The sequence below is a fragment of the Opisthorchis viverrini genome, assembly GCF_000715545.1.
Source record: "Opisthorchis viverrini unplaced genomic scaffold opera_v5_305, whole genome shotgun sequence".
Classification (NCBI taxonomy): Eukaryota; Metazoa; Platyhelminthes; class Trematoda; order Opisthorchiida; family Opisthorchiidae; genus Opisthorchis; species Opisthorchis viverrini.
In genome coordinates this window covers 65,693-88,800 of record NW_008751956.1, presented here as the reverse complement: position 1 = coordinate 88,800, position 23,108 = coordinate 65,693, and the positions used below count along the sequence as shown (strand labels likewise).

The 23,108-nt window shown below is 46.9% G+C and overlaps 2 protein-coding genes across 2 annotated transcripts in view; one reads left to right on the top strand and one right to left on the bottom strand.

The window, feature by feature from the left end:
• T265_09709 (hypothetical protein) overlaps positions 1-23,108 on the top strand; it is a gene marked incomplete at both ends in the record, with an annotated part of 90,253 nt that overhangs the window by 24,451 nt on the left and 42,694 nt on the right. The window contains one exon of the mRNA XM_009175869.1: positions 8,452-8,869. Within this exon, the coding sequence (XP_009174133.1) occupies positions 8,452-8,869 (418 nt within the window). The remainder of the gene's footprint in view (positions 1-8,451; positions 8,870-23,108) is intronic.
• T265_09710 (hypothetical protein) overlaps positions 1-23,108 on the bottom strand; it is a gene marked incomplete at both ends in the record, with an annotated part of 38,174 nt that overhangs the window by 4,598 nt on the left and 10,468 nt on the right. The gene's annotated exons all lie outside the window — the stretch shown is intronic.

Below are 23,108 nucleotides of genomic sequence, written 5' to 3'. Positions count from 1 at the left end.
ATCTCCACCAACCTCGGAACCTAGTCACTTGGCCTGACGAAGCTTTTGTGTCAAAAGCGAAACGTTGCCCAGCACTAAATCTACCGATTGTCACCAAACTTTTTCGAAAAAGGCATTCAGCTTTTCACGATCGTGTCCAGCGGCACCCAATAAGTGGGTACCCAATAAACTGCTTCCAACCTTCATGTGCGGTTCCAACAAAATTTTATTTTCGATTAAATGATTGCGTGGATAGACCGAGGAACTCATGTAGCAAGAATTTTTGGGCATGGTGGGAATAATCCAGGCCTGGAAGTGTATTGCATAAATTTGACTTTGCGAAATTTATTTGGACTCATAATCTCGATCAAAAGTGCAACCGCAGTTACATAACAGTGCTGTGCCACACCGTGTTGTTTTTTCAATTTATTTTAGTTAATGACACTACCAAAACCGCCTCACATCACACGTTTTAGCTAATGTTTCAGACTTGTGAGAAAACCTCGTTTCTAATCACACGACGAATAATTGATTTGCTCGTCCGAGGAAGGGCTTTTTTCAGAGGGTACCGTACTCTACGTTGTTTGATGTTTCATTGGTCAATTCTTGTTCTACTGCGTTTGCGTTCCGCCTCCGTTCCGATCCCTTCGTTGAATGCTTAGTGTCGCATACGCTCACAAGCCGAATACCAAAGTCTATATAATTACCAAACAATCAAACTCCATCAGGAGCCTTACGCGAAATTTTGTAGAGGCCCAAGAATCGATTGGACAGTTGAATGTTTTGCTAGAAGATAGCATGTGTCTTGTCCTCAACCATATACTTATACGTTTGAACTTGATCGCCAAAAGGTCTGGAAGTGTCTGGTGATAGAAAGCATCCCCCCTCATTGTTAGTCTACAGGCAGTCTTGTGAATACCTACAGGTTTACGGAAGGTTTCACCCAAGTTCACCACATCTGCTAGAGTCAGGTACCCTTCCCCTTGAATCTCGTAATCGAGTCTTCTTTGTCTGTCTCTAAAACTTCACGGATCAAGATATTCGCAGGGCTTTCGCTGATGGACCTGAAGTGCCCTGACGAAGTTACTATTCTTGGAAATGCAAACTATTTCAAATAATCTTACTGTGTGTGACTAGGCAATGTGCAAAATGCTACTGAAAGGCTGGCTAGGATCCAGTCCAAACCTCATGTCTGCAAGTGAACCGGTCGATGTAATAGACAATTTTGTCCAGCTGGGCAGTGTCAACCAACCTCCAACCTGATGAAGTGTCAAATGCTGTGGTTTCATCTGTCCTACTTTGCGAGTCACAGGCGTGGTTGCTGTGTACATATCTTCAAAGACTGTGTACCTGACCATCAATTTTCCAGAATAGTTGCTTAGGTTCGATGTGAACGCTGAGTTACGCCAAATGGTCTGCTGGAGAAGTGGCTCCTTGGATAGACAATCGATAAATACTCCATAAGTGACCTTGGTTAGGTCATTTATTTTATATGTTAGAGGATCGTTTGCCTTCCAAAACCCTCTGTGCCCTGTCATGTGTCGGGAGCATACGACCCTGATACGATCAGTCTCTAGCACGACATCGGGCTATTGGGGCTCTTAGAAGTTTGCATTCACAACGGACATCTCCCTGTATGAAACCTCAACACGAAGCAAGCCAGTGGTCAATAACCTTGGTACCATCATTAACAGCGACCCAAGATGAGAACATTGGTGCTTCACTGTCATACACCTTGACAAATATGGCCCTGTTACAACCAAGGACAGTCTTGTGTCAATATGTAGCTCACCGATTAGATGATTTACCGAACAAGTAGAACTGACTAGGCAATTGCCCTCTATCGCGGGGTTATGCTCCTTATCCGTGAACGCTGAGTTACGCCAAATGGTCTGCTGGAGAAGTGGCTCCTTGGATAGACCAATCGATAATACTCCATAAGTGACCTTGGTTAGGTCATTTATTTTATATGTTAGAGGATCGTTTGCCTTCCAAAACCCTCTGTGCCCTGTCATGTGTCGGGAGCATACGACCCTGATACGATCAGTCTCTAGCACGACATCGGGCTATTGGGGCTCTTAGAAGTTTGCATTCACAACGGACATCTCCCTGTATGAAACCTCAACACGAAGCAAGCCAGTGGTCAATAACCTTGGTACCATCATTAACAGCGACCCAAGATGAGAACATTGGTGCTTCACTGTCATACACCTTGACAAATATGGCCCTGTTACAACCAAGGACAGTCTTGTGTCAATATGTAGCTCACCGATTAGATGATTTACCGAACAAGTAGAACTGACTAGGCAATTGCCCTCTATCGCGGGGTTATGCTCCTTATCCTCGGTGAACCAAATCGACAGTATGGACCGCTGCATCATGATGCAACGTCCACAGCTGGATAACTGACCGACTTGCTAACTACTCTCGACACCAACTTTCCACGGGCGTTGACAGGGTATTGAATCTTGATTGCAACGAATCCATCCCTACAGACACATTGCAATCCCCAGAGCTCCAGATAGCTCAGCACTTAAGGGGCAAACCTGCTGACCGGAGGGTCCGTGGTTCGAATCCGACCCCCTCTGCATCTCGACTTCTGTCTAGGCTTGGGCAACCTGCCAGTTTCTCTGCCTTCGTGCCTCCTTCGGGTGGCATGACAACTAGGCACCGAGTGAGTGCTACAGCTGGATCAGTGTAATCCCCAGGTCGCAGAATGCAAAATCCAAAAGATGATGCCAGTTTTGTCATTTTCGTACAACCGTCACAAATACTGGCTGTTTCTGTTTACCGAGATAGTCGTCCAGACCAGGCTGCGTGTATTTTACTTCAGAGTTCTCCATCTGTTTGAAATTCTTCTGAACCACTGGTGTGGAGCGAATCTCCTCTGACTAAATTCGCGCGTTATGAACCTTAACATGGGGAGATCAAGGTGTTTGGGTCGGAATTTGCCAATTTTTGTGGAAGTTACACGTGTACGTTTTTCCAACCTACATACCATGACCTATCCCATTTCGATGTCCTCGCACTGCAATCCTAGTTGGTGATAGTGGTTTGTTCGGAAGCCGTCTGTATGTTTCGGCAAACGCCACTACCGCTACCCAGTCAACAATGTCCCCCGACTGCTGTCTGTGATCAGACGACTTGAGTCGGTGATAGGTACCAGCGTCGGTCAAGCTGCACACAGTAATGTGACCTTTGCTAGTGTGGGCGAGATGGACCAAGTGGTTAGAGCGCGAATTTACTAACCGGAAGGTCCGTGTTTCGAATCCGACCTCCGCCTCTCGACTTCCTCTGTCTAGGCTTGGGCTTGGCCTGACAGTATCCCAGCCCTCGTGCTTCCTTCAGGTGGCATGGCAGTTAGGCACCGAAATGGTGCTACAGCTGAACGATTCTTCCTTTGTTAGCATTCCTCACAATGAAGAGAGACATTCTATGTGAGAGTGGGCCGGCTGCTTCTGGATGCCTTGGAATGTATCATCAAGTCGGGGTTGCTAAACAGACATAGTCCCAAACCACAACACAACTAGTTTGAATGTCCGTCTCACTCTCAACGCTGTGGGAACGCATCGAAGAAAATGATAGACATCATGCAGAAGTACCGGATTCATTGAGATTCCGGGCTCTGTGCAGTGAAACCTGTCTTGAAGCATATAGTAGTGGATTCCGAGTTGACCGGAAACCGGCATGTGAGCAGCGTGACCGAATTGCACGCGACACCGTTTCGTACGTTGAGACCGTAGGGAAATCCCAACGTATCTGCTATCAACGGTCTTTGTATCAGACCCACTGCTTCATGACTAACGTACTGGTGATCGTGTATAACAGCACGCTAGCTTTTCAACAAGCAACCTGGTTTCTAAGGGGTCGTGTGCGTACCAAGATCAGATTGGCCACAAATTCAGTGTACGTTTGTTTTGAATGATGCATTGAAAGTTCTAATTTGGACGCGATTGGAGAAAACCCTGGAAGGAAACGAGTGGTATTCACGTACTCTATTATAGCGAAAGACCTTGACCTGTCGGTTGTGATTGAATGGTTGCGGGGCATTTTGACTGCAAGACGCCCAGTTGTGAGTGTTTATCGGCAGCTTCGACGCCTCTTTCCATCGTCTGTTTATCAGATTTGTCACAGTGCACGTGAGATTAATCCTTAGTCAGACGAATGTATTCACCATACACGAGTCTATAAGCCTACGTACAGTGTACCCAGGGCAGGACTAAGAACAACCGAGTTACTGCTAATACACTCATCTGCATACCAATTTGGTATTGATGGAGGACCTACCTGGAACCCAATTGAATCTCTCGTTTATGATACAGGGCGTTCACTTGAGATGGCTCAAGTGGGTAGAGCGTGAATTTACTAACCGAAAGGTCCGTGGTTCGAGCCCGACCTCTGCCTCTCGACTTCCCCTGTTCTAGGCTTAGGCAACCTGGTAGTATCTCAGCCCTCGTGCTTCCTTCGGGTGGCATGGCAGCTAGGCAACGAAATGGAGTTACAGCTGAACGATTTGTTTTTATTTATTATACGTTCACTTGAAGAACGTCATAAACGAGAAATTCAGCTGGTTTCCCGGTGAGTCTCTCTTCAAAACCAAATTGGCATGTGGGTGAATGTACTGCACAAATTTCGTGTAATTTGAGTTCAACTAGAACACAAGGTTGACAAAAAATCGAGGACTGCGCCTACCTGATTAGCCAGCTTCAAGAAGGGTAAAAGCGGTTGCGGGCTTTCGTAGAATTTTTCAGCAACCTTATGAGTAGTGTATCACGTCTACACACCAACCGACTTAGTCTGTCAACATCTAAGGATCGATATTTGTTCACTGCGTAGGAGTGCCTACGCACGGTGTAAAAGTCGGTCTATGGGTGACGGAACAAGTGTTAACGTTCAATCATTTGTACACTGCTTTGGTGAGTTTCAAAGTATGTTCAATTAATCATAGTTTGGGAACCGGTCGTGGGCTGTCGAGGAGTTTTCAGCAACCTTGTGAGTAGTTTCCTTTATGAAAATATCCTGCGATATTTCGGGTATCGTACCAACTGAATCATGGGGCGGCCTGTGTGCAGCACATTCAGTTGTAGCATACCATGAACGAGAGATTCAGTTGAGTCTTTCGTGAAAACCAAATTGATTTGCAAATGAGTGTATATCTCGAGAACTGAACATGCCTTCGCCTCCGTACACGGTTTATAACTGATAAACTGATTGATTGATTGATTGATTAGTTGGTTGGTTGATCGAAGTGAGATTCGCGGTGCTGTTCGAAACAAAGTTTTTCACGATCGCGAAGTATCAGGTACGTTACTTCGAACCGGAAGAGTTGTACACGTTCAACCGGTTACCGAATATTTTCGCCGAATCGGCTGGCCGCAACCCATCGAGCACCTTTGCATGCTAGCATAGTCTGTGTATAGTTCGATTTCGTGCTACCTACTTACACCTAAGACAATATAGAACATGTGCTAGTCTGTTCGAGCTTCCTTCGCCAGTTCATCTAGCCCAGTGTGCATACAGACGGCGTTTTGTCAACACTCGCCTAAGAGCAGACACGTACACATGCACACACTGCATTGTCGAACATGGGTGATGATTTGCATTGTGTGACCACATGTATTTATACAGTGTAGTCCGATTTCATCATGCATTCGGTGGTTACCCTTGGCTATTCTCTCCCACTCACAAGTCATTCATTCTCCTTGCTGTCACCTGACCCGTCTATCGGTTTTTGCAACGCTTAAACCGAATAGGTTGGTGAGAGACATGCCAACTGTCTTGAGCAACGCCTGTCTGGTGAATTATGCTCATCCGAAACGCGTAAGTTATTTATAACTTGACTTGATTGCCCATGTTAAAGATTCTCATCCTGTCCACCTCAATACAAATCAAACTGATCGATGTACGGCGTGGTTTCATTCAACTCTCTGGTTGAAGAGCACCACAAGACTTTTCGCCGAAATAAAACTTCCCGCAGGCAAATAAGTGGCTTAGAATATATGATTAAAATACAAAATCGATCAGAGTAACCAGGCTGGTGGTTTGGTGGACATACAGGTGAAGAGACATTCGGAATGCAGAGCTGTGTGATTCGGACTCTTGGGTAGGACCGAATAGACTTTTTGAACCCGTTTCCCAATCCTGGTGCTACGTTGTGTCCGGTATTGCCTATTGAGTATAAAACTCTGGATGACTAACTGTTTTTTTCTGCGCGACTGCGGCGATTACTGTGTCAGATAAGTGAGGTAAAAGAAGAGGTGTGAAAGGACGCACACTTATCCCCCACCTGGAGGTACCAACACATAGTGACATCTTTTAAGGAGTGGTTTCTCCAAACAGATCAACTGTGTGGCAATCCATCGTTTATCCATCCGGAACCTGGTACTGTGATTTCCTGACGGTAGAAACTTCCTTAGTGACTGCTTACAGCCCATCCAATCCATCGTTTATCCATCCGGAACCTGGTACTGTGATTTCCTGGACGGTAGAACTTCCTTAGTGACTGCTTACAGCCCATCCTCATAAATGGGTTCCGACGATTCTACTGACAACAACCAGGATGAACCTTTCCCCCGCACTACCAGCTACCTTGCGGTGTTTCTTAAACTGATGAGTTTACTCAGGTACTCAAATGCACACTTCACAGTGTCCACGGGTTATGGGACGATCGTTTTCGACAAGTACTGCCGGTGGCGTTTGTCAAACACCTCTACAACGATATCATCTAGTAGCACCACAATTGTTTGGACTTGCTACCACTGAGGTTGTTCTTTTTCGGTTACTTACACAAGCCATTCGGCAATCGGATGTTGTTTTCTCGTGTCCTATCAGTTGCACTATCCGAACCGATAAACAATCAGACGCGTGGTGGGTGGTCGGGCTGGTAAACTGTTCTGCGCTTCCGTCTATGCGGTCTAGTTTGTTGATGAGACGAGCTCAGCGTCGGTGCCAACCGATATGTTGTTGCCTCGTGTGTGAAGCGAACCGTTCTTGTGTTTGACTTCAAACGTACCAGCAAAATTGAGGGTTGGCTTTCCTGTTTTCTCCCATGCTGTTATCTTATCAAAGTCACTTTTGAGTTTGCCTTCTTTGTAGTTAATGCGAATTTTTATTTATTGTTTGAGTGATAAAAGCTGACGACAAGCGCTCGTAAAACAACCCGGATCGCGTGTCTGTTAGTATGTGGCTAGGTAAACAGCCTACCGTGTCATCCGAAAAAGCATCGCAGCGGAAACCCTTGCATAAAAAAGTAGCACCCTTTTGGTGCCTAACTGCCATGACGGCTTGGATATTGCTAGGTTGCCCAAGTCCAGACAGGGGAAATCGAGAGGCAGAGGTCGGGTTCGAACCGTGAACCTTTCTGTTAGTAAATTCGCGCTCTAACCACCGAGCCACCTCGCCCCGCTGCGAAAACCCATATAGGAGTATTCAATGGCTCGCCGGTGAAAAATTCTTGTTTAGATGGCTAGGTAGTCCTCTTGGAGTCACCCCGGGCTCAGGGAATTCAGTTCGTTCAGTTGTGCTCAGGGGTCCGTCTGCGTAGCTTGATATGAAAGACTACTACCATATGAGTTCAGGGACGTGTGTAGATAGTGAATTATCGCACCAGCGGTGCGCCGCAGTGTTGGTTGCCTCCATCAAAAAAATCTAGAAAATTCGGTCATATTAGAAACTTGTTGGTATTACGAAGGTACCTGTTTCTTAGAACTGATAACTGATTCTTATGCTGTCGTTTTAAAGGGAAACTCTATGATAATCATAAATAATGGATTGGCTCTCCAATTCAAAACTTCATCCTAGGCGTATTTTAACCATTTCCAACTTGAATGTCATGCCTGAGTTGACAAAATGAGTTTGCATTTCCAGCTGGTTCCGCAAAGCTTATGGCAATGGAAGGTTAGGGATTTCTCTGACCCACTGTAAGCAAAGTTGGTGAGTGCCAGTTAGGAGAATTGGATTCAATCGAATCGGTGAGTTCGAGGCTAGGATACTGATTTTATCTCCTCCCTTGTGTACCAGCGTACGGCTGTTCCCTACCGAACGGAGAGGATGAGGGTCAATACTGAATTGATTGTCATTGGTCGAACCCGTGAAAGTGTCGGCGTATATGTGTAGCAGATAGCCAAATAGGGCTAATTCAAGGCCTTGCGTCCACAGCGTGAATTCTGCACTCCGTTTCTGCTACCATCTGATTGGTTGAATCCACTTGTTCATTCGGGACTATCATTTTAGCCTCTTTTGCTTGGTCTTCGCTTACCGATCCCCCAACAAACTGTAAACTACGCGTTCACACCTTCTGCTAGACTAAAAACGACTCATACCGACTCCCAGGCACCACAGCCCATCTTCAGATTGACATAAACTTTGCTGTACTGCCTTGTGCTTTTTCATGAATCCCACCAGTTCGCAGTTATCGATTTTAGCCTTCTGGATTCGATTTTTCATTGTTGTTGTTTTCACCTTGTTTCACAGCCCGCACTCTATTGTCGAACAAACACGGAGCTTCCAGCCTCAGCTTTGCTGGTTCGACGTTTGAGCAGACTGCGTAATCGAGGGGCCAAGTCCAATATGCCCTGCTGCCGAACTGCAATGGGAAGTCCGCAGTCTCAACTGAGTAGGTTGACGACATCACCACCGTCGGCGTCCGTGCCTAGCAATGCATCGGAACAGCAGCAACAGCTCAAAGAAACGGAGCCACGAGGCAAATATTTCACTGGATGCTGTGACGATAAACATTCCGCTTGTTCACCGTCCGATCTGGCCAGCTGTGAAATCGCCTTCACTATCCGCATGCATCCAGACGACCCGAGTGCGAAATTCCTGCGTGATTTGGCACTTGATGGTTTGGCGCGATGCTGCGATCACCATCATTCCGTAGCCACTCGTTCGGGTTAGTTTCTGAGTCGAATTCCGTCCCTTTCTAAATGTGCATCGCGCTTTAGTTTGAATTATCCGTTCCAGCTGTTCGCCTCGGAATACCGTACCGTACCGATTTCTGTCAGCTCTTTCATCGCCAACTTCGTAGAACAACTAATCCCAGGTGCCTTTGCCGAGTGACACCTTAGCTTGGAATCTAACGAACAGACCTACTGACCAACGTGGCAGATCTAACCTTTTAATAGTAACCGTTTGGCTTTAGCAGACAGTGCGCGAGTTCTTGAGCTTCAACGGCCGGATATTCTTCTCTCCTCTGATGGGTTGCATGCACGAAGGGCATACCACCATCGGGCGATTTGGTGTCACTCGTACTTTGAATTTTGTAAGCTCTGCTCGGTTTCTTACCAAGTGAACCAAGTGGTTAGAGCGCAAATTTACTCTCCGGGAGGCTCGTGCTTCGAACCCGACTTCTGTCTCTCGACTTCCCCTGTCTAGGCTTGGGCAACCTGGCAGTATCCCAGCCCTCGTGCCTCCTTCGTGCGGCATGGCAGCTAGTCGCCGAAGGGTTTTACAGATGAACGATTTTATTACCAAGTGAACCGTGTGACTGTTATGTACTTGCCTCGTATTTGTCAAAAGAAGTGGAATGATGTACGCTTGTGGGCTAGCGTACACGTACATGTTAGTGGTTTCTGTTGATAGACACCGTTTGGCACAAAAACTCGATACGTAACTTGTGAGTCGTGTATTTATAAATAAACTGTTTTTGTAGTTAGGTGTACTGATCGGCCGGATGCTAGCGCCCATTCAGTCACCGGGCTCAGTGAACCTCTCTGCAGTGATGCCCTCTATAGTTTCCACCTGTGGTTTGCCCCGTCAGATTCCTGGTAGGATGGCCATAGATTAACGTCTTGGTGACAACAGCCAGGGCACACGTATCTGTCGAAAACGATTGCTTTTGACTAATCTCATAGGCGACCTATGTGCATTTTACTTTGGGGCGGCAATACAGGACGGGAGAATACCGGTAGCCAATGAATCTCGCTGTGGATGACATTCGTGGCACAGCCGGACCGGCCAAAATACTGTTTGTTTGGGTGCCCTATCTCAAAAGCTGGCAGAATCTGTCACAGTTATTCGAGACCAACCCTGTGTGTTTTACCCGTCACATCATCACTTTTGTGTAGACACGCTAGATCCTGAAATTGACCCTACGTTTCCTGTCCACAGTCCATGTGACCGGTCCCATGTATGCCTAGCTAGAGTCAGTTATTCAGTTAGATCATCTTTCGACAACTATGTGACATTCGTCTGTCGGATGATGATGATGATGATGATGATGACAACAGCCAAGGCACACGTATCTGTCGAAAACGATTGCTTTTTACTGATCTTATAAGCGATCTATGTGCATTTTACTTTGGGGCGGCAATACAGGACGGGAGAATATCAGTAGCCAATGAATCTCGCTGTGGATGACATTCATGGCACAGCCGGACCGACTAAAATACTGATTGTTTGGGTCCCCTATCTCAAAAGTTGGCAGAATCTGTCACAGTTATTCGAGACCAACCCTGTGTGTTTTACCCGTCACATCATCACTTTTGTGTAGACACGCTAGATCCTGAAATTGACCCTACGTTTCCTGTCCACAGTCCATGTGACCGGTCCCATGTATGCCTAGCTAGAGTCAGTTATTCAGTTAGATCATCTTTCGACAACTATGTGACATTCGTCTGTCGATGAAGGGCAGGTTCTGCAACACTGTACTGCGCTCAGTACTGCTTTTTGGCTTTTTGGAACGAGGCCATTGGGTGGAAAAAAAACCTGACTGTTTACCTGTATCCATCAGTTTGCTTGAACCGTTACACACGCATCGTATGCACGCCGGTTTCGCATTGTTAGATTTCGGCATCTGTTTTGGGTAACAAACCAAGTGCTCGCGAACCTGAGCTTGAGAGAGTTTGGTGGTTGAGGCTCGAGTTTACGGACCAGAAGGTCTGTGACTCGAACCCAAGTTCATCTTCCCAACTGCTTTTGTGTTCGCCTGGGCAGCCTGGCAGTACCTCTGCTCTTGTGCCTTCTACCGTTGGCATGGCGACTAGGCACCGAAAGGTTGATACAGTTCAACAATACTCGCAAACTTGATTATGTGATAGAACACAAAGTGGGTACCACTTCGTAATGCACTACTCATAGGTTGCTGAAAATTCTTCGACAACCCACAGCCTGTTTCGCCCTTCTTGGGGCTCATCAGGTAGGCTCAGTCCCGGAGTTTCCGTCAACCACTTCGCTCCCTAACTTGCTTCAGTTTGGTCTCACTAGAACAACACTCAGGGTGGACGAGACAAAGGATGAGAAGCTTAACACCGAGTTTTATAAATGTTGGTTTGTGTGACCTGTTGGTGGACAGAATCCTCATCGCATGTCGAAGTCCCTGTTCCATCCATTCTCTTCTTAACATTCGATCCACTCTTCATTCATCCCCGTTTACCATCTTGTTCTACTCGAGTTCGAATGCTGTAGAAACCCGAACCAACCTTCCAACGCTCCATGGTTGTAATACTAAATTCAATGAGAATAAATTACCAATAGTAGTCATTCGGTGCGTAGCTGCCACTCCACATGATGGGCGTACGTGGGCTTAGTTACTCTCAAGTTGTCAAAGCCTACACAGGAGAAGTCGGGAAAGAGAGATTGGATGCGAACCGTGTACCTCCCAGTCATTAAGTTGGCACCTTAACCGCTGAGCCTTCTCGAGCTGGAATGAGCGCTTACCTATCAATTGGAAAAAGTTTAGAACCGTTTGGAGGAGTTTCAAATTAGTTCCGATCGCTTTTTGTCCCTCAATCTTCCACTTCAGGGTGCTTCACTTGATGATTCACCTCGGGTGCCACTGGTAGATTTTCCTTGATCTTCGTGGACATGTGAATGTTGCGACAGTTTAGTTGAGGGGAGGTGCGTAGGTTAAGTGGAATCCAGATGATAATTACTCTTCCCTGTGATGATCGCACGTCAACACGTGTTAGCTCGATTGATCCAAGAGAGCCCGACCTCTGCCTCTCGATTTCCCCTGTCTAGGCTTGGGCAACTGGCAGTATCTCAGCCCTCGTGCACCCTTCGGGTGGCATGGCAGTTAGGCACCGAAAGGATGTTACAGCCAAACAATTATTAATTATTACTATTTCTATAAATATGATGTAATGACCACAGTTCTTACGAACATGTCATGTCACAGTATAACCGTCACCACCATCACCAGCAGCAGCTTTTTTCAGCCAATTCTGTGAGGCACTCCACCTCTTTTCCGTGAACCGTCGCCATCTTCAAGCAAAATAGACATCACGAGCATTGCCGCCCAGGTCCCACAGAATCATTTGAACATCCTTGACTTTCGTACACCTTGTAACAAAAGAGCTCTGCTTCTGTAAGTTTCCATGGGTATCCGTCAATTCAGGCTCGGAGGTATCTTCTTCCAGAAGCTTCTGTAAAACATCCGCAGTCAGACTAGATTGCTTCCAAGGTCGGCATAGACGTTGCTCTACTCAACTGATCCGAATCAGCTCACGGTCGATCATGCACATTTGTTTGCAACGTGCTACGTGTCCTTCCATCTAGCGTCACCTGGTAGACAACCTGGATATCGATTGCACCCAGAAGTTACTGATGATTCGGTGAGGCATATGTGACTTTTTTTACCCGCTAAGTTGGCGATTGTCAAGTCACATATTACTGGCATACTATCTGCTAACGAGCAAACAAGCAGCTTGTGAAGCGCGTAGCCATGTCATATAGTTTCGGCACTGCGGTAATGAAATTTCGTTTCCACCTGAGTGTTTTTCAACAGCTTTATTGATTGTAGAATCAATTGTTTCGTTTTCTCGAGTTCTCCCACGTCACCTAGTCCGCGAGAAAACTCATTCCAGTATACTTAACCAAGAACTGGAGAATTAGTCTCATTTGCAAATTAATTTGGTTTTGAGAGGAGGTCAGGATGAATCGCTCGTTTATGACAGTCCGCTTCAACTGAATGTGCTGCACCAGGCCCCTTCATGTTTCCGTTGGTACGATATTCGAAATATCGCAATACGACGTAACACACTATTCACAAAATTGCTGTCCACGAATTTTCAGCAACCTTATGAGTAGCGTGTTGTGTTTGTACAAGAACTGTGAGACAGATGAATACCTTTCTTATATAGTCACAAAAACGACCGTGATTATCGGGAACTCGATAGTTACCAATTCGTCGTTCACTGATTCATCCTAGCCTTTCTCAGTAGTCGCTGCCTCACTTGTAAACTGTTCCAAAGGTTCGTGGTGTGTTTGCGTATCTATCCAAATTAAGCCAAGTCTAGTCTAAAATNAAAATGAAATAAGCCGTTCCCGCTGTGGCACCCGACGGCTAACCGAATCAGCCAAATGGAAGGCCAGGAAATGTCTCTCCTTGGGCTCTCGGAGGTGTTTTTTTCCTGGAGGGGTGGTTGCATTTGAAATAAAACTCCTTCCAGACTCTTCATCTTATTGGAGCTGTCCCTGCCGAGGGTATGTAGTGGGACTGGAATAAATAACGAGTGATGAAATTAGTGAGTAGATATGTGTGTGCGAGTTTATAGAATCTGAGTGTGTAGCTGCGTTCAACGTCTAGTCTCACGTACGCGACCACGGCCAGTACCAATCTGCAAGTGTTCGGAGGCCAGTCAACCCTAATAACCGAACATCACATCACGTGCAGGACACGGACCAAACGAAGGCATGTCCTGATTGGTCAGAATGCCAACCAATCCGGGTTGAGCATCCTTGACTGGACGCTTCTCGCCCCCTCACGGAGATTCTGACACGACCTTGTGGAACACTCTATGGTTACCCTATAAATACAGATATACTGACTCTCCTTTTGTCTCCATTAAGAGCTGTCTAGAGCTACCGTGCCTTTTAGTGTACCATAGTGGGCAGACCAAGAAGCCAAGGGACCGAACAGAGTTGCACTAACGTCCATCAGGATACAACAGGGGGGGCACCTGATCTGTGCAAACATGAATATAGCCAGGAACCGGCAAGAGAATATCCGCGATGAAGAGTCGGGTTGTGAAAAACGAAACTTTTGTGGGGTAGGGGGGATTGAGGACCTGTATTGACTTCGTGCATTTGAGATGGGGAGNNNTGCCTTTTGGTGTACCATAGTGGGCAGACCAAGAAGCCAAGGGACCGAACAGAGTTGCACTAACGTCCATCAGGATACAACAGGGGGGGGCACCTGATCTGTGCAAACATGAATATAGCCAGGAACCGGCAAGAGAATATCCGCGATGAAGAGTCGGGTTGTGAAAAACGAAACTTTTGTGGGGTAGGGGGGATTGAGGACCTGTATTGACTTTGTGCATTTGAGATGGGGAGAGAGGACGTGCAAAAAGTGGCCACACCTGGCGTTTCGTCGCCGAGTCACCATGTACTCCTCACTTAGACAGTTTGGTAATCAGTTAAGGAAGAACACCACCTGGACAGACCATACTGTACACCTTACAACCAAATCGGTCTTCTTGACCACCAATAAGTCTGAAACCCGTGTTATATCAGCAGAGTGTTTTGTGGTGTTTTGTACACTTCATCCACGTGGGTTGGATTTTCTATCCGCTTAGAGTGACCCGTTGTGCTATACTTGGGTGCTTCACTGCGACACCCGTATACCAAGTTGGCCAGTGTCTGGAAGTCCGAATCTCTAGGTGTTCGGCGGAATTCCACACCGATACCACTTTACTGCCCGCAGTTAGGCGCTGCTACGGCTGAAAAGCCTACCTCGCACTAGATTAGCTAAGAGTTCGGGCCGCTTGCCGGTTCGACATCAAGCCTAGCTCTGATTGGTCGAAATCCTCGACCCGATAGCCAATCATGACCCAGTATTGACCAAATGCCGTTTGCTAATGGCGTCAAAATTTCCAGGTTGTCGCTGCATACACTATATATGCGACACGTTGTGTACAAGTGTTCTCGACCTGGTTTTGAGCGTTAATGTACATTGTGTACCCTTAGTGGCTGTTTTGACCAGAACGCCAGTTTTGGTGGTCCAGACCAATAAGTAAAATGAAGAAAATACTGTCGTTGCTTTAGGTTTTTTCCTTGCCAATCTGTACCACCGTGGTAGCACTTTGAACTCCATGCCGCACCTGCCTGTTTGCCCTGCGCCATCTTTGAGTGTCGCGCGTCCGTTTTAAGTACAACCCGAAATACAGTCCACTCAACCCTCTTCAATGTGCACACTCGTAAGGGAGGGGCACAGTAGATCTTAGTGCCTAATGGTCCCGGGACCGCTGACCATTTTCAACGTCTGTGTTAAGTGAAGTGTCCAAAACCACCTAGTGCACTTGGATTAGTGTACCCACCAAACAGACTTGCCGCGTCTGGTTTCACCTCGCCGATGGTCCAAGTAACAAGGCTCTTTTCAGGCTTTCCGAACCGGTTGCAGGGCAGTCGACGACTGACAAATGTCGTTCTGAGCGGATGTGTGCCATTCGCATACGGACCAGATATACGCAAACACTGCTGGAGTTCAGGAAGCCGCGAGGATATCACGATGTAACACCGTTACCGGAGGCAGTAGTTTGCACAAAACATTGGAGCTCGTCCTACGTTTCCATCAACCGCCTTCCGAAGGTTCGTGGGGATGTTGGGAGCTTACGTTTGTATCCATGGCCTACACTTTCTTACAGCGTGCTTCAGTATGTGTTAATACACCCAGTGTCTCACAAGAGGCTGTCAAAACATCTGTCGAAAGGCTTCCATGCTTGTAGTCTGAGTATAAGGCTTCAGTTGCATTCACTGTCGACCAAATCGCTCGAGAAAGATCTTGAATGATGAGCATACATTTGCCGTGAGTAGAGGCGTAGCTGGTGAATGGCTCTCACCTCTGATCATAGACAACTACGGGCGCCAAAACGCATTTGAACTGTTGATCCCTGACTCCTTCTATTGCCCAGACAACCATTAAGAAACAATTGGTTGGCCTCGACAGTTTTTGCACACGAGCGTGAATTTCGGGGTAATCGGTTTGTTTACGATTCTGCTCTCTTACGTAAATACGGTGGTGTTTGGTATGCATCTGAGCCTACTTGCTAATAGTCGGACAAGGTAGTATCACAAAATCCAGTCCTACTTTGATTAGTTAGGCAACCGAAAGAAAAATTAGAGCCGTTGATGGCTGTTCTGTGGCTTGATAGCATGCTAGTGGCAATGAACTACCATCGTTTTGTTATCGTTCGAATCACGGTTGTAGTGGCCGCCCACACCCAGACGATTGGGCCCTCGTCCAAAATCTCTGACTCAACAAGCCTGACCGCAATGCAGCAGTGTTTTGGTAGGAAACGCAAGTAGAACGATTCGCTACGCATGTTTCAACCCCCAACCCAGAATGCCAAGAGACTGTGTTGGTTAGACCTACAATCATTGACCAACTTGGTGTGAGAGACTCTGTGGGTGTCTCAAGGTCCCCATCCATATTATGAATCTTTTTGTAGGGTTTGGCGGAATACTTGTGCTTTTCACGAGTCGGTACATTTCGGGGTGAAATTCTCGTTGAAAACCATCTGATGGAATCGAGACAGGCCAGCTGTGGTTTTTTTGAAGAGTACTACTTTTGCAGACTCCACTGTAGTCTTTCAGAACATCTCAGCGCACTTCGTGAGCTTTTAGGAGCTCTTTGCGTTCCAAATCGAGATCAAAATTGAATGGAATTCAGTTACCAACTGTTTTGGATGATATTCCTGTAGAGAGTTGGATCTCTAGGTGGAACAAATCGAAACGAACTGGTGGGTCCGTTAGCGTTCTGCCCACGGAAGAGCTTCATGACCGCCCTGTTTCTAAACATCCGTAATTTCAAGCGCGCAATGTCCAGACACCATACATACAACCAGTAAATGCAAAAATGCCCAGTTTTAGCATGTTTTAGCATTTGCAAGAGGCGAAAAATAGAAAACCGGCTGCCACAACCCCACCTGGGATTAAACGCCGACTGAGTAAAAGTGACTAATCACAAGACATCACACCCGTGTCCCGGTCATCAAGCAGTGTCCAGCGATTGCAATCCAGCCCAACAAAGCACATGAGCAGTACAACGGGTGTGCAGACAGCTGTGCTTGCTTTAGCTTCAACGAACTTCTCAGGAAGGAATTGTCGGATTAAGAGACTGGGACACCTTGCCGCGAGGGGAGGAACGCCACTGTGGCCTTATCAGGGTGGTGTTCTCTCTCCGGATGATCGAGATGGCGTAAGTGGTTGGAGCGCGAATTTACTAACCGGAAGGTCCGTGGTTCCAACCCGACCTCTGCCACTCGACTTCCCCTGTCTGGGCCTGGGCGACCTGGCATCATCCCGGCCCTCGTGCTTCCTCCAGGTGGCCTGGCAGCTAGGCACCTGAAGGGTATTACAGCTGAACGATTATTATTATTATTTTCTCTCTCCGGAGAGGCGTCGAAGTGATTTTATAATAGATCGATGAGCTTTGCTTCATTGTGTGAGAGTTGTGTCTTTTCCGCTAAATTTTCAAGTAGGACTGCTTACTCAGATAGGGCAGAAACAACTATTGAAGCGAATTTGAGCTCTTTAATGGGTACACGTCGATTTTCGGCTGTGGTATGTATCTCAAGGGTGGCTCTTTGTGGTTGAAACAATAGGTGGTCGTACTACTCAACTGTCGACCCTGTCGCGCGGCTGCCGTATATTTTTATCACTCCCGTCGAATTTCAACCGAACAAGCACAAACATTATTTTTCTGGTTTCGTGACGTCATTGGGCGACGTAGATAACAGTCATTATCCACATTTGTGTGGGACGGATTAGGTGATCACATGCTAAAGGTATTATCCACATGTTTTCACCCACATTGTCTAATCACGACAGGTTAGTGCTCAACAGGTTAGTGAATGGTTTTCATGAACATACTAGTAGAGTATAGAATAGTGTATGGGAATACAATTTTAATCATTTACCACCTAAATGAGCTTACTCTAACTGGTGCGGGTTTTTTTTGTGGGACGAGCGGAGACATCAACAGATAATCGAATTCCGGTCGCACGAGGCCTTCCACATCCGTGATTGAATTCATCACGAGGACTGCTCAGGACAATCGATCCCATTACTCTGTAGTAATCAATTCCGGTCTGTCGATTTGTCAAGATATGGGTTGCTCGGGTGTGTTTACCGCTGGCTGATCAGATGGCCGTTGATCTGTTCGCCGAGCTTGGCAATTGATTCGCAAACGTCGAGAGGACATCGTCAGTGCTCAGTTGAGTGGGTCTACCACTCACTCAACTGCGCACTGACGATGTCTCAACCAACACTTCCGGGCTGTCCAATCCTAGACGACTGCTCATGGGCTCGCATTGCTGCTGAATTGGGACTTGATGGAATTCTTGTTCACTCACTTTATCTAAGCGATGATTAATCACTCCCCTTGGAAGGTCGAATTGTTACACAACCTCCGCATTTCGTACGCTACGTAACGAAATATACTGCAATGCAAACCAATTTGCAATTTTCTGGGAGACTTACCTGGAACCCAGCTGAATCTCCCGCTTATGATGTTTGTGAGCTCCAGTCCTGTGAGATTTGGCCTGAATGTAATCCTCTTTGAGAGATCGATTCCAGCTCCCATTTCTGGTACTCTCCCGACTAGGAGCAGGATGCAAATTCGTGTTTTAAGTTATCCTACAGCACATACAAGTTTGTTTCCAGTCTAGTTGAGGTTCCTAGACATGAGTTTTCGCCGCATGAGCCGTAAGTAAGGCAGTTATACCCCTGTTTGAAGGGATATCGCTGTCCGGAAGATAGCACGGTCATCATCCACGAGGAACAAACTCCATTAGGTAGATGGAAACCTGATAATAAACATTCCGACGAACGTCAAACTTCCAGTCACGTCACGAAGAGCCTGGACCTTACCGTGGTGTGACGGTTTGCGCAACTCAGCGATCCATTGAGCTATACTGGGGAGTGTCCCCGCGACACTCACAGAGTCTCTCACACTAGGTTGGTCAATGGGTAGAGGTCTGACGAACACAGTCTCCTGGCTCTCCAGGTTGGAGGGCCCTTGACTTGTTCCGTAGAAGTGGTAATGCATTTGCATTTCCCACCAAACACCGCTGCCTTGCGGTTAGGCTTTTGAACCAAAGGCTTTGGTTGGGGACCCTAATCGTCCTCCTGTCTAGGTGTGGGCGCCCTGGCAGTATCCCAGCCCACGTACAACCATGAGTTGCACATGTACAATACGGCAGTGAAGCATCGGTGTTGAACACTGATGTCATGCTGTCGATGATGAATCAAAAGTGAATCAAAGGCGCACAACATATCCGTTCCGCGTGTAAGTGAATTCCTGGATTTTCCTGTATGCCAGTGTTTATCAAACTCTTTATCTCAGCACATTGTAGGGTACCAGTTTAATTATGTGTATAGTTTGTAAAAAGTGAGGTTCGAGATAGCTAGGGGTGGACTTACTCATCCATCGGATGGTCCGTGGTTCGAACCCATGCTCTGCATCACAACTGGTGCTCTCTAGACTTGGGCAACCCGGCCGCATCTCAGCCCTCATGCTTCCTTCTGGGGTCATGGCAGCCAGACACCGGATGTTACAGCCGAACGATTATCATAAACAGTAGAAAGCCAAAAAACGTCATACTTGCTGTTATACAATGATACCTTCAAAAGAGGCTAACCTCTTGGAAACTATATGAAACAAGTCCCCGAAATATGCGGTGCGTGCGAAGAAAGATCGCCCTCTTCAGAATTTCCTGACTTCCTTAATCTAACATAATTGGTTTTCCCCGGGCTGATTTCGCTTAATTTGGTTGGTTACCTTCGAATCTGGGCAGCGTTGTTACCTCAGTTTGTGCAGTTCATGGTTGGACGTAGGCTGCGATACTGTCAGGGCACCCACACTTTGACAAGAGGACGATTAGGGTCCTCAACCAAGCCTTTAGCTCATAAGCCTGACCGCAGATCAGTGATGTTTTGCAGGGAAATGCAGGTACAATACCACGTTTACGGGACACGTCGCCACACATGTTCCAACACCCAACCTGGTATGGGACTCTGTGGGTGCCGCGTGAACATGCCCTCCCAGTATAGCTCTACGGGTCGCGGAAGTACACAAACCGTCACACTATGTATGATCAAGTCCGATGCTTCGTCGCCTTGTGGTGGCTCGTGGAACACTGACTCCAGAGCAGCAAGCGCGGTGCAGACCTGGCACGGGTTGCCTTAACCAAATCTTCACACTCCGTCAGGTGCTGGAACAACGCCGTACACATTCCTGGGTTTCCAGGGCAAATTCGACTTGATTGACCAGTTTTTTCTCCTTCGCACGCTTGTCCACCAAGGAGTGCTCGGAATTTTGTGCGCATAATAAGTTCTTTGTATTCACAGACTTCTGGACGTGTGAGAGTGTGCAGCGAGTCCTCCAGAAGCTTCCGTACACAAAACGATGTCCGTCAGTGGTGCACACGCCCTTCATTCCTATTTAACTTCGTGAACGAACGCTCAAAGGTCCTCTGACGAAAACCTTGTCGATCTAGAATATACGGACGACATCGTTCTCGTCTTCGGAGAGGAGGAGAAGGCGCAGGTGTTTTTGTATGAACTCATCAAAGACATCTCATCCTTTGGAACGCACTTTGCACCCAAAAAGTGTAAGGCCGCGCTCGTGGACGTACAGTCACTGAACACGCCACCTACAATCCACGGGGAAGTACTCGAAGTTTGTGGAACGTTTTTACGTATCTTGGAAGTTGTATTAGTTCTGATTGTAGTGTGACAGATGAGGTGAATGCACGAATCTGCAAGGCTCGATCCGCTTTTGCTAATTAGAAGCACCTATGGCGTCAGAATGGTTTATCCATGAATCTCAAGGGACGTGTGTATCAAACTACAGTACGGGCTGTCGTGTTGTATGGCTGTGAGACTTGGCCTATTCGAGCAGCGGAACTGATACGTCTTCAGGTGTTCGACAATCGTTGTCTCAGAACAATAGCTCGTGTGGGTTGGTGTCGGCGAATCCGTAACGAGGCAGTTAGAGAGCGCGTTTTCGGTTGTGTAACAGGTACTTCCATTGAAGAATGTGATCAGCACCAGAAGCTGCGTTGCTTAGGTCATGAATTGTGCACTCCGAACCATCGTTTGCTGAAGAGAGTGCTGTTTTCCGTGCCCATATCGGAGTGACGGGAGCAGAGGAGAGGCCAACCCTTGACCTGTCAGAGGCGTATGAATGTCTGGAGGTCTAGACACCTCGGAATGAGTCCCTTCCTCATTCACCTTCATCCCTTTCTTCACAATAAAGCTTTCAAATATGTCATAGTTGTGCAGCATGCAAGCATCGGTGTTGAACACTGATGTCATGCTGTCAATGATGATGATGACGTCAACTCGAATCGCACACTATACTCATTTTGGTGTCATAAAGGAGAGTCATGTTATCAAGAATCAGGGTGACATTCACAGTAATAATTGACTGATTCCAGTGTATTTTCACCAAATCGGAGACACCTACGTCATTCTTTACTCGTAGGGTCGATAGAGTTCGTCCCTGTGTTCTGAATTATGACCGAGTGGTCCGTTTTCCCGGAGGGTCATATATATATATATATTGCAAATGGAGAATTTAATCAAGATAGGTTGAACCATGATAGATTTTGACTGTTTTTCCTAATGCACTACTCATATGGTTGCTGAAAACTCTTCGACAACCCACGACCGGTTTTACCCTCTTTGGGATTCATCAGGTAGGCACAGTCCTCGAGTTTTCGTCAACCTTATGTTATACTTGAATCCAAATTGCTCGACATTAGGGAACGATACTGACTTGTAAACGAACGAAAGATTTAGCTGGGTTCCAGTTGGGTCTCTCGGAAAACCAAATTTGTTTGCAAGTGAGTGTATTTCGCTAATTGCCTGTTTTTCATTTAGACGTTGCCACCGTTCCTTTTTCCCTGTGAGTTTCAACAGGATACCGCAGCTCCTTCACTCATTCATTCATTCACCCACTCACCCAATGTGTGAACTAACTAACGGATAAATTGGATTTGACTCCGCTAATGTTTGATCTTCCGATAACTTTGGTCTTCTGGTCTCAGTCTGGGGGCGAGATGGCCCAAGGGGTTAGAGCGCGAATTTACTGACCGCAAGGTCGTGGGTCGAATCCGACCTCCACCACTCGACTTCCCCTGTCTAGGCTTGGGCAACCTGGCAGTATCCCAACCCTCGTGCTTCCTTCGGGTGGCATGGCAGCTAGGCACCGGAAGGGTGCTACAGCTGAACGCTCAGTCTGTCCGTTTAGTCCGAAGGGTTCTGTGTAGGCATTGCAGTTGAAGTCATTCGAAATCCCATACATGTTTATGTGATCCCCTTTTGCCGCTGAATAACTCGCTAGTCCTGTGCCTGTGCGTAAGCGATAATTGCTGTGGAAGGGTTTTTCAAGGCGCTCGGATGGTGCGTTGGTTTTCACAGTTCACAATAAACCGCATGGCTTGCGACTAGTACGCTGTCACTGATAGGGAACTAGGAAGTTTACCATATCACAACCATCGGTTTTAATTGTTGGTATTTTTCACTGAAGCAAGTTTTTTCGAAGCATTCATTCAGTAAAGAACGAGAGATCGTTGGATCAAAGACGGTAGTCAACAGCCTTAATTCCGTTTCCGGATGCCAAACCTGGCAGTATCCCCACCCTCGCGTGGCATGGCAGTTAGGTACCCAAGGGGTTCTACAGGTGAAAGGTAGAATTCACTCATCATAGATGTTGGATTAAAGTGGACCTCATCGGAAACCTCGCAAGCCAGTTCGAGTGTATATGTATCATTCAGCATCATCGACTACGATGGCTCGGTCATGTGCTACGCATGCCGAAACACCGTCTACCGAGACGAGTGTTGTTCTCCGTGCCTCCTCTAGCAAACCGTGAGGTGGACAGCACATGACATGGCAGAAAGGCGTGAAAGAGATCACGAAGAGTTTGGGTGTTGTTGGTGTTGTACGCCTTCCAGGATGGAGTCCCCGTAACCCCGTCTGTGCTTGGCTGGAGACGTTGTAAGAAATGGCGGCTAATCGATGTCAGTGGCGTTCGTGCTGTCAGTTTCTTTCCAGATTATCTGTTTGAGCGGTTGGAGGTGTAGGCACCTCGGTATGCCAGCACTAGGTCCCCTCCCTCACCCACTTTTTTTCTCTTCTTTTCACCCTAGGGCTTTTAATATAATTATATATATATATATAAC